Genomic DNA, 15,802 nt, shown 5'->3' on the forward strand with positions numbered 1-15,802 from the left:
GATCTCTAAGCAGTTTTTAAACTTTGACTTCCTTCCTTTTTTTCCTTTTCCAAGATCACTATCAGGCTGGTAAACCTTTATCTTTGAACTCCTGTGAGATCAGTATATTTTTGATGAAAGTTAATCCTTTTATCAACGTACGTAAATATGAGCAGTTATGACAAGAAGAGCTAAGAAAATCATTTCCAGACTTAAAAAATGGTCAAAGGTAACATAAACTGTTCGAAGCCATCAAATTCCCCAACACTGTTGGATGTTATGAGTATTTCTGATTTCATGTGGCCCTAATGCAGAATCTCCTTGCTTCATTAAATGTGTGACGACAATGATTTAATGGGATTAAATAAATAATGTATTCTTTAGACACTTCTTGATAGATAGATTCACAGACCAACCATTTATCTATTTAAATACTTTAATGTAATTCATCAATCTGCTACAGAACTGATGGTTTAATGAAAACATGAGCAAAGCTACAAAACCCACTGGTTCTTGGTAGAAACTCTTCACATTTTGTTTATATTGCTGTATGTTGATGTATTTCGCCTAACAACTAATTTATTGGGAGATTGTTCTGGAATTAAACACTTAGCCGTACATGAGACTCATTTGAAATCCACGCTCTGTGCTGGATAAATGAACGTTATTATCCCTCGTCATTCGGCTGTCCAAATCCTAATTAAAACATCGGTTTAATTAGAGAGTCTCTGCTCCTGATGGAGTTTAAACACGGCCTCAGTCTCTAGGTGCTCTTCTATATCAGAGGGTCTGTTCTCTGTGCAACTCTCAGAGGGGCTCCCTCCTCTGCGGGTCTCGTGGTTCACCACCGTGTTTCACGCAGCTCCAATTGGCAATCGCGAGCAAATTCTCGGGAGCTTTGAAAGCCGCACCGAGTCGTTGGATCTGTGGATGTCCAGCGATGTCTGTGACCCACTGACCCAGTGATTCAGAGACATCAGCTTTGCTCCGTCTCTGCTGGGCTCTCGGATATTAGCCTTCCCTCTGAACTGCGCTCAGTCACATCAGATAACTGCAAGGGCAAGTGACGAGGGACGGATTTCATTCCAGAAATCCTGTCCTCGCTTCTGTGAGAAAAGGGCTGTCAAAGTGCGAATGTGACCGCTTTGTCACATTCGCAGAGCAAACTTCTAATCAACTCACCGGGAGCAATCAAAGTCTGCGATTCACACTTCATGAAGTTTAATCCCACTTAATTATTAAAGACATTTTAAAAGAATTTCTCTTATTTCCAATGTCTATGTCTGTCTCGTTAGGGAAACTGTAGTTTATCACAGTTTTGTTGCTATAATAATTATTAGATCTATAATATTTGTTGCTTAAAATGCAGTTTTTAGCTTTTCTGGAGATTGTGTGGAGGTTTTATTTAATGATGATGTGTCCCAGTGCTGTAATCCTCTGACAAACCAGAACAAACACGGCTCCTAAAAGTAAAACTCTTCAAATGAAGACATGTCTTTACATCACAGTTTTTACTGAACACATTTATGGTCAAGAGCCACAAATAGTCGTGAACTTTGTGTGGCCTCAGAGGAATTAGAAACATGTTTGACTGTTGGCTCTGAGAGTTGTAATGTGAGCAGCTCGTTTATTGGCTGCTATTAGTTTGACAGAAAAGCAGTGCAGAGAAAGGTTTACATATTCCCACCATGAGCAAGACTCTTGTGTTGATTGTGAGCCTTTACTTTTTCATGGTGGAATGATAATTAAACATACATGGTTAAAGATTTTATTTTAACAAGAGTGGACATGTTTGAGTTCATTTTAAATATTCTCTAATCCAGAAATGATTAAAATTAGAAATATAGACTCAGACATATACAAACAGCCACACTCAACTTAAATATCTGGTTTTGTTGTCATCAATAAGCTTTTGGTTAGATTCTGGTAGGATATTTGTCCATTCTTCTTAACAGAATTGGTTCAGTTTGTTGAAATTGTTTGACGCAGAGCCAAACAAATTTTCAACATGGTTGATGTTTGCTTCATTCACAGAGATTTATCAATTCAAATACAAATTTTGGTTTGTGTTAAAAATGATAAGTCTTCAGTTTTTATTGTTCTATCACTTTGCACCAGCATCACTGGTCGCAAAAGCAGTCACACAGTATCATACTGCCAACTCCGTACATGACAGATGGTCAGGTTTTCTGTGGCTTGAGTTCTCTACGCATTCTTCTTCTCAGAATAGCCAAATAGCTCAGTCTTTGGCTTCAACATTAGACTTCTCTGTAAGGCTTTCTTCACTGTGGACTGTGGAAGGCAATAAACAATCCTCAAACTAGATTTATATAAAATAATTCAGGCTTAATCCTGAACATCCCTCCTAAAATCTCAATTTCAGTTGTGTTGAAAATTTTTGGATTATGCCTGAAATCCAGATTGGGGGCAGAAAACTAACAAATTAAACATTTATTTTGGCCACAAAAAACTCAGAAGATTATTGATGGTAGCAATAAGTTGCAGGAACAACTTGCTAATGGACATTTAACAAAATTGTATGCATGTATTTATGCCTGCATTTATTATTTAGAACTGTTGTTGATTAGAGAAAATAATAAATCTATTTGTTGCATAACCATCCCATCATTGAAAAATAACAATATAAAGACATTCAAATAATTTACATAAAATGGCACTCACATCTACAATAAGGGTATGTAAACTTCTGACCACAACTGTATATTATGTGCATTATTTGCAGCCGAGAGGGAGAGCGTCCCAGATTTTTAACCCATCTGGGTTACAATGCTGCCCTGAAAACACAAACTACACATCAACATACAGCTACATCCATCCACATGCATGTAGCTGCCAGCAACATGTAGTCTAATTATGCACTCACACTGCTTCCTCCCTCCTCCTGCTTCTGTCCTCTTCTCGAGTTTTCACAGCCTCTCTCCTCCCTCCATCCATCAGCCTCATTCAGCCAATTAGCAAATTAGCAATCACTCTCTGTGCACACAAATCACAACATGGCCCAAGAGTTCTCTGAACTGCAGCAGAGCACACAACTACTGAGAAGCCGCTCAACCGTGATACCAAATCATCACAGCGTGTTGTATTGACGAAGCTCACTTTCTAGCATCTTTCAGTTTCAACCTTATTGACAATCACTTTAAGGGGCTTAATCTTAATTTGACGACTTGTCTAAAAGTCGTCAATTTAAGATTATTTGCAGAGCACATTTTATCCACAAGGCGATTCAAAGTCGTCCACACAATAAGCAAACAAAAGAAATTACATTGCAGTGGAAAAATAAAGAAAAGTAATAAAAAGTTGTAATTCGGACTAAAATGAACCATGATCCAGTTACTGTTCATCAGAGACAGCTCTAAACAAATCAAATGTTAGTTTTGTTTTAAAATGACTCAGTGTTTCAGCAGCTTTGCAGTTTTCTGGAAGTTTGTTCCGGATTAAAAACTCAACGCTGCTTCTCCGTGTAACAGAACCAGAAGACCTGAGAGCTTTGAAAGACTCCTGCAACAACAGATCTTCAATGTATTTTGGTGCTAAGCAACAAAGTGATTTATAAACTAACAAAAGTATTTAAAAGTCTATCCTCTGAACTATGTGGAGCCAGTGTAAAGACTTTGATCCAAATGGATTTCTGGCCTACATGCAAAATGCAATGAGTTGCATAGATCACCCTTAACACATCCTCCTGACAGACAGTGAAATATAGTGTTGGCACCATAGTGCTGTGGTGAGCAGGTAAGGTGGTCAGAGTTAATAGGAAGGTTGATGCAATCCTTCAGGATAAACTATAAGCCAAGGTGGAGATTCACCTTCCAGCAGGCCAGCAGCCATAAACTTAGAGTCAGAGACACAAAAATGATGTATGAATGAAAGTAGGGCTAAATCCCAATGAAAAACTGAGAACAGACTTGGAAATTCATTTTTATAGATGCTCTCTATCTGAAATATTGAATAAAGTTGCACAACTCAATCAGTCTTTTATTTGAAAGAAAAAAATAGAAACCACTAATTGTTTCTATTTACTACTTGTTTTGTCTGGCTCAGAATATCCAAATGTTAGACATCGAAGATAAAGAATATGAAAAATTTCAAGGTTATGAATACAATGCAGTGCATCTGGTGACCAGCAGTAATTATTACTCATCATTTCAGGGGACTTTTGAAGCCTCCACTGCCTGTGGACAGGTGATGCTCTCAGCAGCGCAGTAAGTGTTATTCTGCTCCAGAGAAAGCAGGCAGAATCTCTCCTTGAGGAAAAACAAGAGAGCACATGACCGCAGCTCTGAGCCAGCTTCCTTTCCCCTGGTGCGTGCTCCCTCCTCCCCTGCACATACAGCAGTGCAGAGCTGGGTACCCCCCTGCGGTCATGGGGGAGCCGGGCTCAGTTCAGGCGAAGAGAAGGAGCAAGGGAGAGCAAAAGAAAAACGAGGGAGCGATGTGACGGTCCACAGCGAACAAAGAGATGCTCGGCGTCTGCACTGTCAACTCTGGCTCCAGCTGTAGTGCTGTGACGGCTCCCGCTGAAGTGAGAAATATTTGAGCTTCATCAGTCATTTTTACTCCAAGTGCCCTGCAGCAGCAACAGTGAGAAACCAGGGGGGGGCTTGGTGCTTGTTTACCGTGACAGCTGCAGCAAGGCTGGTTGCCACGGCTGAGCAGTGGCTTTGGATAGCAGCCCTCTTGCAGCGCCGTGTGCAGATGCCGACTTAGTGAGGCACAGAGTTCAGCAAAAACACAGCTGAGGTCCGCAGCCCAGATGGTCAGAAGAGTTTAGTGGACGAAACTGAGCTAAAAGAGCCTCAGGACACAGTCCCCTCAGAAAAACCATTCTGCATTTACAAAGCCACTCAAACACAACATGAGACCATCACCAACACTGAAAGATGTTCCAGAGCAGCGGTCCTGATTCTGGTGCTCAGAACTGCAGTGTGGTGATGGGAAAGCTGCCACAGTTTGTGCTACATCGCAATGTTCTTATAGAACAAGAGAGACTTAAGATTGTATTCCTATGTGTTGTGGTATTTGTTTAATTAAGGGCTAAAATTACAATAGAAGTATTTTAAAAAGCTTCACAGTCTTTTTGGCAGTTCATCTGTCACTGCATACAGTCAGAGAAGCCACAGATGCAAACTTTGCTCTAAAAATAAAACTCACCTCTCCTTTACTGGGTTACTAGAGCGACAGCACCACTCTACAGAAAACAGTAACTGCATAAAGTCTTTATTTATAAAAATCTATTGATGGTTATTCATGCTCTTATTGACTAAAAAATGAAAATTAATAGCTCAAACAGTAGCGAACTGTGTTGTCAGTTGCCGGAGGTTGCAAAGCATCATTTCCAAACTCGGTGTCATAGTGATAAGTCCCTGATTTATCATGATCATATGCAAAGTTTTACAGTTTATTGGCATCTAACTAAGCTGAAAAGATATGGAGAATATTAATTAGAGAAAAGCCAAAGAAAACATGGCTACTCTGGAGGAGTTGCAGAGACGCAGCTCAGGTTGAATAATCTGTTGACAACTGTTACTTATTTACTTTTAAAAGCTGGGCTTTAAAAATGACAATTTCCATTGTTAAAAAAAATCTTTGAAAATCTGAGTCCCATTTTTAATGATACATAAATTGTAATGGGAGCATTAAAGACGGATCACTGGCCAGATGAGGCCAACGTTTTTATACTTAGATTACATGAATACACACCATCAAACATGGTGGTGGCAGTATAATGCTGCAGGATGCAGCATTATACTGCCAAAGTTTAAGCAGTCAGAAATATGGATCACATCAGATTTTTTTTTACTTTCAATGTGTTACCGAAGAAGTTAAGAATTTTATTCACAGCTTGTCATCAAAGATACAAGTGGGAAATTTTGTTCAGCCACTGGTCTGGACTTCAACAACAGTGACAGTTGCTTATGTTACCCTTTAGGAAAATTAATTGCACATCCCAGATGCGAACAGATACAGGAAAACAATCCTCAGAAGTAGGGCTACTATTATCAAAAGACTTGCTAATATTCATTAATTTGACTGCAACAGAGATATTTTCCAAAGAAGAAAGACCAAAAGTTTCTGTCTGTAGATGCGCAAAGCTTATTTTTTTCCTTTGACATTCAGAAAGAGATTACCCATCACTGAGAACATAAGAGTTCTTTTTAATCGGTCGTAAAGTGGTTAGCGGTTGCAGATATTCCAGAAACAATGAGTGCTGGTCACACACTGAAGGCGCACAAATGCATATAACTACACACACCATGCTTTTACGCACAGATCAAATAGTAGAGATGAAATTTCTACATGACAGCATTATGTTTCAAATTTCATAACTCACTCAGAGCCTGAGTCACAGTGTTTACAGAATGCCTGCCATCATGCGCCCACACACAGGCCTCTCATTTCTGATCCAAAGCACAAAACAATCCATGCAAGGGTGTGTGCAGTCCTCTCACAACCACACACAATTTGCTCTACCCCCCCATACAGTGATATCTGGCTAGAGGACAGCAGATGCATCTCCTGGAGTCCTTGAGCAATGTTGGAATGCACGTACACACATGCCAACGGTGCGATAAGGGTCATCGGGTCCAGCCTTGCTCCTGGGACATTACATCTCCAAGTCGTTTTGCCTCTGCGCGTTCCTTATCACAAGACTTTTCCAACCTAGAGAGAAGCCTGTCAATTAGCCTACGCCTCCACCAGATTTTCCAGTTTACAGGCAGACTCGGAAATGCCAAACGCTGTCCATCAAGTTGAGCGCGTGGGATGGCAAAGGTGTGTGTTTTGCTTCTTAATTTAATGGCAGGGAATCCCTCTCTGAAATGCTGCGACAAAAAAAAAAAAAAAAGCAGAGAGGTAGTAGAAGCTGTTAAGGCAGCAGGGACGCTTTTGCTAGATTCACACCCACACGAAGCATAAATATATCAGCAAGTGGGCTGTCCCAAGAGAGATGTAAAGTAGAGGTCATTCGCTGGTCCATGCATTAATACATGAGCAAACAGACTCTGGATGGATATTGCTAGTTAATATGGACAAGAATAATCAAAACTCTGGGAGAAAGAAAATCATTTTCTTGAATTTTTTATGTATTAAGGAACTCTCGCTACAATATTTCAATGGTATTCCAATTCTTGAATCTGTTGTGAACACCTTGTATTTTCATTTATTTATATGCTGTCTTCACTGTCTCATTCAAATCTCTGTTGAACAGATGCACAAATAACTGAGGGGCTTTCCTTTGAGATTAACTAGGTTCTCAGATCTTGATTTCTTTTATAGAAATAACATTTCCAAGCAAGTAGGTGAGGACAGATAATTGTCCACTTAAAGAATTCCACAGACATTAACCCACGTTTCTATCAACCCTACAGCCTAAAACATTGCAGTTACAGTCATTCTACACACAGTAAACCCAAATTAAACAATGATTCATGTTTCAACCACTCACAGGTGTAGCGCCAATAAGCACGAGCAGAGAAAACGCTTCTGATGTGCAGCTTTTTTGCACAACGATCGCTAATAGAATTAACAGCTCCAGATCTCAGAAATGCAATTATTGCTGCGGGGTTGTGACAGTCTTAAACTGATGCTGCCTGTGGTATTCTCATGCAGGAGCGTAATCTGACAGATACAAGTAGAATCAATGTAATGCAGTCTTCCTGGTTCACATAGGTGGTAATTATTGTATTGATTCGAAATGTTTCTGAAAAGCGTTCAGCTCTGTCTGCTGCATCTCAAGGCTCTTTCATGCACTGGATGACAAAGCAAAAGAAAAAACAAAGAACTTTATAACAAACAACATGGATCACAGATGGATCCAATTATTTTATGCTCTCAACCAAGTTTTATGTATTTTTGACGCAGTCCAGTGTCTTAACTCCAAAGATGTCTATTTGTCATGTGAGTCCATGAAACATTTAACAAATTATAAATTAAACAACAAGCTCCAGCCTTCCTCTTATGTCTCATTTAACAACCTTATTCTTTGTGGCCTAAAACGTCTAAGCATTCAAGGCACGGTCAAAAAACACTCGAGGGTGAACAGGGACAGTTGCAGCATTTATTCCCTCCTTGTTCTTGGGCACAGTATCCATGTTTCTCTTCTTCAATAGCCAAGATTTAAGGCTTAATAACAGGCCTTTGTAAGATCTGACTACAGGTGGTAGAGGTAACACATTCCTTAAATGAGGAACAAAAGTGTTTAAATCCTGCAGGGCTGGGCTTTGCTGTATCTGTTGTGGTATTGGTGGGTCGTACTTCCTAAAGATGTAACCAAATCCCATTAGATTGGTGTCTGGGGGAGTTCAGAGTACGATTGAGGAAAATGTGACTTTTTCTGGACCTGTCTGAGTCATTCAAGAGTGTTTTTGCTGTTACTCTGATGGTGCTCTACCACTGTAGGGGCAGTCGTGCCACTATGCTGGAGAAGTAATTGTTCAGCGGTAACTGAAAGTAGCAAAAAGAGGAGGCAACGTCAAGAATTCCCAGGGCACCTGAAACAAGTGATGTTGGCTTTCATTTGTCTCTGCATATCCTTTCACTCAGTTTGTTGGAATATTTTCCAAACCCTAAATTTGATAATCGATGGAATGCTAATTGATATCCTGTCTGACCAGGCTAACTGTTAGCAACACAAGGTATCCACATCTATTTCCTTACGTTGTACTCATACATTGTAGCAACATGTTTACTGGTGGACATTATGTCTTGTGTGATTGAAAGACTTAATTGATTGCATATTTTAAGAAGCACAAATAAACTTTGGCTTTTTTTTCTCCACAGCTGTTAATATATTTTACATGGAAGGCAGCCATGTCGGATTTCAAAATTGATTGCCACTTAGGTTTCTGTGGACCTTTCTGGTAAAGTTATGTTACTATTTTGTTTTCATAACATAATCAATGGGAAAAGTAGGAGGACTTACATGGAATGTTGACATAGAGACATTTTATAGCAGCTGAAAACTGTCATATTTAACCCATCACATGTAGATGCCAACTGGTGTTTCATAACCACTACCTTAGATATGAATGCTGAAAGAAGAACAGAGTGTCACAGCAAAATACTCAGTTCTGACCAACTGATGTATCTCATTGGTCATATGTAGTCATATAATTTGTTCCCTACTGGTTTGAAACTTCTCATGCTTTATGGAGGTCCCTGTTACTACGACTCACATTTATTTTACAAATTCTGACCCTGGAAGGGGAACACAGTGCATGGCATGACGGAGCTGGACAGACAGACACGAGGGCTATACGCTCCAGCAGAAAGACAGGGCCAGTCCTGATGCCTGCTGCTGCTCCTGTTGATCTCCGCTTGGCAGCGTGGACTGCAGTTGAGGAGGCCAATCGTTAGAGCACACAAAAGCCATTCTCACTCAGGATAAACACAGCCACGCCTGCAGACTGGCAGGACTGCTGCTGATTCCGCTGCTTCACAGGGAATCAGGGACCTAAGCGGCTTGATGACGACGGATCGTTGTTCTCTTAAGTGTTGTTTGTTTACATATTCATGCTACGCTGCGGTGCATTACAGTGCTTGGAATATTTATTGAAAACTGAGGGCTACAAACCAAGCAGATGCACAAACACAGAGGACTGGTGTTCTGGAACAATGCAGCAGTTGCAAATGATCACTTATGCATAACCTATGAAACAATAGTCATTATTTGTGAACATCCTCCGTGGTTTTATAAGACAAACAGAAGAACATATTAAAAGTGTCTTTCAGTCACATTATTTTCTTCAGCTGGAGTCTCTCTGGTCTGACCTGTGTTTTGACAGAAGATCCCATCTTAATCCTGTCCTTTGAAAGGCGCCACATGAAGCTTTCTGGACAAGCCAGGCTGCTGTGATGTTTATTTATTTATTATTTTCTGCTGTTTTTGCTGTATTCAGTTCACACCTGGTTTCCTAACTGTGTCATGTAGTCCTCTTGCTGTTTTCTGAACTTGCAAATCCAAGTTATTTTTAAGATTATCTTCATCACATTTAGTTAGGAATGAATAAATGAACCCCACTGTCTATGACTTAGTCCTGACAAAATGCTGAATTGTTTTTTTTCTGTAAATACAGTAGGAAAAATAAGCATTAATCTCTTAAATGTTGGTCTTATTGGATATATTTCTGTTATGGCTACTGATATTAAATACATAAAAGACATTGGTAACTATTCAAGTCCTTCAAACATGCAAAGAAATCAAACAAACAATTTTGTAAAATAAGTTTTTATGTGAGAGGAATACATAGGAAAAAGCCATTTTTGATGGTGACAACTTTAAGGTGTCTCCTGTGTTGAGAAATCAGTGACACTGATTCCTTACGTTTTTGATCTCTTGTTCTACACAAAATGTTTTCCATTTTTAAAGTTTTTAAAGGCTCTTTTCAGTTATTTGTTTCTTTTAGATTCACGTAAGGTGGTACTATGATGTTTCAGCAGATTTATTTTCTTTCTTGAGTTGACTGCTTCCTGTGCTGCATGTTTGAGATAATTTTCTTGCCACAATTGTTAAATTTTTCAGAATCTTATCTGAAGTGTTCTGGTACATTTCTCTAGTCATCCTTCCTGCAGCTAAATCAAAGCAGCTGCAGACCGAGATGCTCCTTCTTTTCAACTTCACTATTGGCAAGAGGTTCGGAGGGATGTGCAGTATCATTTTTCCTTCAAACATGGTGTGCTGAATGACAACCAAACAACTACATTTTGGTCTGATCAGACTAAACTGCATTCTCCAACGATTTAAGTGATTTGTCTAAAATCATCTTCCGAAAACTTTAAATGCGCTCCGGCATGCTTTTTCTTGAGCAGTGAAGTCTTATGCAGTCTAGGTATAAAAGCCAATAGATTTGAGTGGATTAGACATTATTTTCAAGGAAAAACTCCACCTGCTGAAGTCTTTCTAAAGCTTTGAGAAATGGGAAAACTCCTGATTCTTCTTTTGACCTCTGTAAGAGATCTTTCAAGGAGAACCTGGCTCATTTTGGTGTGTAATGAAATATTAAGGCCTCAGTAGAATAATCAGAAACTTGTAAATGCCATCAGTTTGTTTTACAAAAAAAAAAAGATCTTTAGAGAGTTATCTCCTTTTAGCGGCACCTTTTCAACTTCCCAATTGTAAGTATATTTATTGTAAAACAAGGTTCTGTTTTTTGTTTCCTGGAAGTGCTGACTGAAGCACTAATGTTCAACAATTAAGGGATTCTTTTCCTCTCCTTTAACTGTGATTGGCGGTGGATCTGGAAGTGCAACGGGAACCATTTGCATGTAAACAGTGACTGTTTACCAGCAATGACACCTTCGCACTTCATCCTCTGTTAGCAGCAGCCTTGTTGTTGCTTTGCTGTACTTAACGTGGGTTTGTCCAGGACTGTCCTCACCTGAAAAATCCCATCAGCACCACACACACTCCCCTGCCCTGCGTGCGTTTGCCCCTCCCTCTTCCACCTCGCCATCCGCCTGTCTCCTCCCCCCTCCTCCCTGCACGCTTGCCTCTCCTTTCTTTACCTCCTTCTCATACGTCCCGATTATTTGGATAAACAACAAAAAACAGTGCTGTTGCATTGTCCCGTTTCCTCTTTTCTCTCCCTCCAAGCCATGTCTATCTATAAATAAGCACTGCCACAGCTTTCCCCTCGCCTGTCTCCGCTTTCCGTCCCTCTGCCTCCTACTTACACACATATACATTCTGCCAAACAGCATCATAAATCAAGGGTTGAGTGAGGATGGAGGCAGAGAAGAGAGGGGATGCAGGGAGATGCGGGGATGCACCCACCCACGCACACACGCACACACACACACACACACACACACACACGCACGCACGCGCGCACATATACTCCAACACACACACACAGATTTGAATAAATATCGTTAGTCACACCTTTGCCAGTAGCTACACTATGTGCACCGCTTCCATGGGCACAGCTTTCCAAAACAAGCCGCCTTCTCTCAAACACACGCATACACACGCGCGCACACACACCAAGAATTCAAAAAAGCACGCAGAAGCCCCTGCATGCTTCTGCAGGACCCCCCTCTGTCTCCGCTCGCTACTCCTCCTCCCCCATCATCACCCCGGCCACCCCCTCTTTTCTATCCCGCAGTAAGAGAGAGGAAAGAAGAGCTGCTTACTCAGTCTCCTGGAGCCGATGCACCCCATGGTGTATTCACAAAGGCCCTGGACACAAGCGTGGAAGTGTTGCCCAGACGCCGAGCATTCTCCTCCTCCTTCCTCCTGCGACTTTCTCCTTCTCTCTGCTTCTTCTTCTCCTTCCTCCTCCTCTGTTTTTTTCCTCTTTTTACTCTGCTGTGCTCTCTCTGTTCCTCTCCCCTCCTCTTGCGCTTGCTCGATCGCCCTCTCCCTCACTCGTGCTCTCCGTCTCCAGTGCGGTGTTGGAAGAGATCCGGTTAGTAAGTCAGTGTGCCTGCGGGGAGCAGATTAAGACTAAATTAAGGATGCAAGACATCATCACCACGATGATTTTAAACCACACATATTGCGTGAGATTTTCACAGATTCCTGCCGTCATGATCGCCAACAGTTTCTTACCTGCACCACTGTTCACTGAGAATTTCTGCAGATTTCCCCCCTCAAATTCATCTGAGAACATGCAAAATGATGAATAAAATAAAATAAAAATCAGAGAGCGTGTGCATGAATTGGGTTTCCACTGCTTGGATCGATGGCACAATGCTGAGAGTGCCAGACTGCCATTGTTGTAGATATCGCTGCACTGCTGTAATATTGTTGAGCTAAAATGGGGGATTCTCTCTCTGTCTCCCTCTCCTGCGTGCGCTCAGCCTGACAATGCACCGCAGCGGCTGTCTCCACACATCCCTCCCTCCCCACTCCCCTTTTTCCCTGCCTCCCACGTCCCCACTCAAAAAAACTGCACGTATACCCACAAGCAAAAAAAAAAAAAAAAAGCAGCATAGGATTCTCCTTTACAGTCAGACTGATGCAGAGTCTCTGTTCTTATCATCTGAGTCATCTCTGCACCTATCTCTCACTTTGGAGTATCTCTTCATCATTTACGCTTCTCTTCCCTCTTTATTTGACCTATCTCAAGGCAACCACGCCTAACATCGCCCATCATTACCCCTTTTGTTTCTTTCTGGTCATTTTTCTTCTCTCTTGCTGATTGCAAATTATCACTGGCTGTTTATGAGCCTTCTGCAGCCTGAAAGCTGCAGGCACCGTCTGGACAGTGAGAAAGGAGCGACTCTCAAAAGTGTATCCATCCCTTATTAAAATGTAATGTGTTTGAAATGGGGGGAAAAATATTAAGCTCATCCGTTAATCAGTTGGATGTTATTAAGGATTCAGCTTCAGTGCCTGATTGTCCACTTTGATTGCAAGTTGGTCTTGCTATGTATCAACTCGTCGGATCTCTGTGAGATCCTCAGCTGTTCTGGGAATCACTTTACATCCTGTTGAACTTCTTCCCTGGAAACAGTAATCTCGAAAATCCTGAAAACATGTTATCATCTGAAGAATATAATGGACTAAAACTTCTGGTCTGTTTGGCAATAAGCAAAATAACACTGCACAAATATTAAAAGAAAAACATACACACAGCAAAATATCTATCTATCTATCTATCTATCTATCTATCTATCTATCTATCTATCTATCTATCTATCTATCTATCTATCTATCTATCTATCTATCTATCTATCTATCTATCTATCTATCTATCTATCTATCTATCTATCTATCTATCTATCTATCTATCTATCTATCTATCTATCTATCTATCTATCTATCTATCTATCTATCTATCTATCTATCTATCTATCTATCTATCTATCTATCTATCCACTCTCTTTTTTTTACATCACACTAATCTGGCCTTTTAACAGGGTGTGTCAGCTTAGGTAGGATGCGGATGTTGTATGTGTGGTCAAGTCTGTCATGTTTTGATGATTAATGTCGGCAGAGACGAGGGAAAGGAGAAAGACCAGGACAGATGGGAGGAAGAGCAGAAGATGTTGGCAGATTGGGGGTGGGGAGTGAGCGGGGGACTGATCTGACGGGAAGGAATGCAGAGAACAGTGAAGTCATGTGGCGGGAGAGTTGTGTGACATAAATTAGCACTCCAGAATGGACGGAGGCATCTGACAGAGAAAGGGAGAGTCACTTTGGGGAGATTGACATAGAAATGAGACTCCAGTTGAACGTGTGACTTGCCAGAAATAACAAGTCATCCAAAATCTAGCTTCTATAGCCACGCACGTTGGGTTTTTATTTATTTATATACCATTTCTGTTTAAACAAATAAAATTGCAGATTCTTCATTGATAGGTGTATTTTCTGCTGACAAACTGACAATTGTTATTAACCTCTACTTCACTCTATAACTCTATTCTCCATCCATCCATCTGCCCATCATTCTGAGTCAGTCAGTGTCCGATGGGCTCTAAGACATTTAAGTGAGTCACCATCTTTCCACTCAGATGTGGTTACCAATGCTTCATGCTGGCATTCTGGTCTTATCATCCTGTTCCTCATGTTTTCTACTTGTGAAGAAGAGTAAACTTCCAGAGCCTTCAACATTTTTAATTATATTTTGACAAGTATTGAATATAATTTACTGCGGCATTACGTGTTAGACAATCACATTGAAGTCTAAAAATCCCCCAACTTCTTTTTGTAACATTGTTCAGACTGAATCGGATTGAATGGAGAACGTCTATAGATCACGCAATAGACTTTCAAGGGGATTTAGGTCTGGCCTTTGACTGGGCCATTCTAACATTTAAATATGCTTTGATTAATCAATAAATAAATCAATCAATGAATTAATTTGACTTATAATGCATCCGTCATACTGAAATCAGCTCAAAAGTTCCATACAGATCAATAAGAGCAAACTCACAAAAACAATTATCCACCCAACATATAGAAATGTATCTTTTTGTTCTCACCTGGATTATTACAAATATCTTAACGAGAACAATAATTTATTTAATCAATTATTATTTAAAAGCATGAAAAACTTTAAGGAATTTAATTCATAAGAACACACTTACTGTCTTAAAATGACTAAAATATATATCCAAGTACTGAATTTTGTAAATGCGTCTCTACTATAAAAACTATGAATTTATCCTTAAACATTGAAAGCAGGAAATAAATAACTTTAATAAAAATCCAAAAAAAAAAAACTCACAGAGTAGACACTTTAGGGTACAGATTAACTCAAAACTCTTTTCAAGCAAAATAAAATCAGTTCAAAGAGCTTTTCTTTTTTTATGTATATAAAAATGCAGAAAGATTAACAATTTGCATCAGATTCATAGTACTGCTTAAAATGCCAGTCGTCCAAAGCTGATAATATCTTTAAAGATCTTTGCTCCCTCACCACAGATTTAGGTCTCTTCTGGTTTCTGGAAAGAGGAATCGCAGCATCCAAAGCAGAACAGCGATGGATTCTGCAGCAGATTTCCCCCTCTGGCTGTCAGGCTGCTGTGTGATTTCTTCACACTAATCAGAAAAAACAAAATGATTCAATAAAATTCAGTTTGTGTCTATTTACTCATGCAGTCATGTCCACAGAAATTGGGAATGACAAACTGGGTGCTATTTTTTTTTTTTGAACAACATTTAGCTGATCTGTGATTGTGTGTTTTTGTACTATATTCACATAAGCTTTATTCCAGCTCTTCTTCTGCTTTCAGTAACTTGCCAAGTGGATTTGTTCAGTATATGCAGAAATGTATCTGCAAGCTTCTGTCACCATCTTAATTCAATGTTTTTGTTCCTGTTTGTTCATTTATTTTAATTAATTTTAGTGGCACTCTG

The 15,802-nt window shown here is 40.0% G+C and overlaps 1 protein-coding gene across 5 annotated transcripts in view; it reads right to left on the reverse strand.

The window, feature by feature from the left end:
• Positions 1-15,802, reverse strand: part of fam131bb (family with sequence similarity 131 member Bb) — a 44,124-nt gene that overhangs the window by 17,720 nt on the left and 10,602 nt on the right. For all 5 annotated transcript variants that reach the window (XM_055047705.1, XM_055047704.1, XM_055047702.1 and 2 more), the window contains exons 2-3: positions 15,363-15,484; positions 12,130-12,422 (exon numbers count right to left, since the gene is read on the reverse strand). In XM_055047705.1, coding sequence (XP_054903680.1) covers positions 12,130-12,422; positions 15,363-15,409 — 340 coding nt within the window. In that variant the 5' untranslated portion in view covers positions 15,410-15,484. The remainder of the gene's footprint in view (positions 1-12,129; positions 12,423-15,362; positions 15,485-15,802) is intronic.

Source organism: Poeciliopsis prolifica, unplaced genomic scaffold, assembly GCF_027474105.1.
Source record: "Poeciliopsis prolifica strain line A6 unplaced genomic scaffold, Auburn_PproV2 SCAFFOLD026, whole genome shotgun sequence".
Taxonomy (NCBI): Eukaryota; Metazoa; Chordata; class Actinopteri; order Cyprinodontiformes; family Poeciliidae; genus Poeciliopsis; species Poeciliopsis prolifica.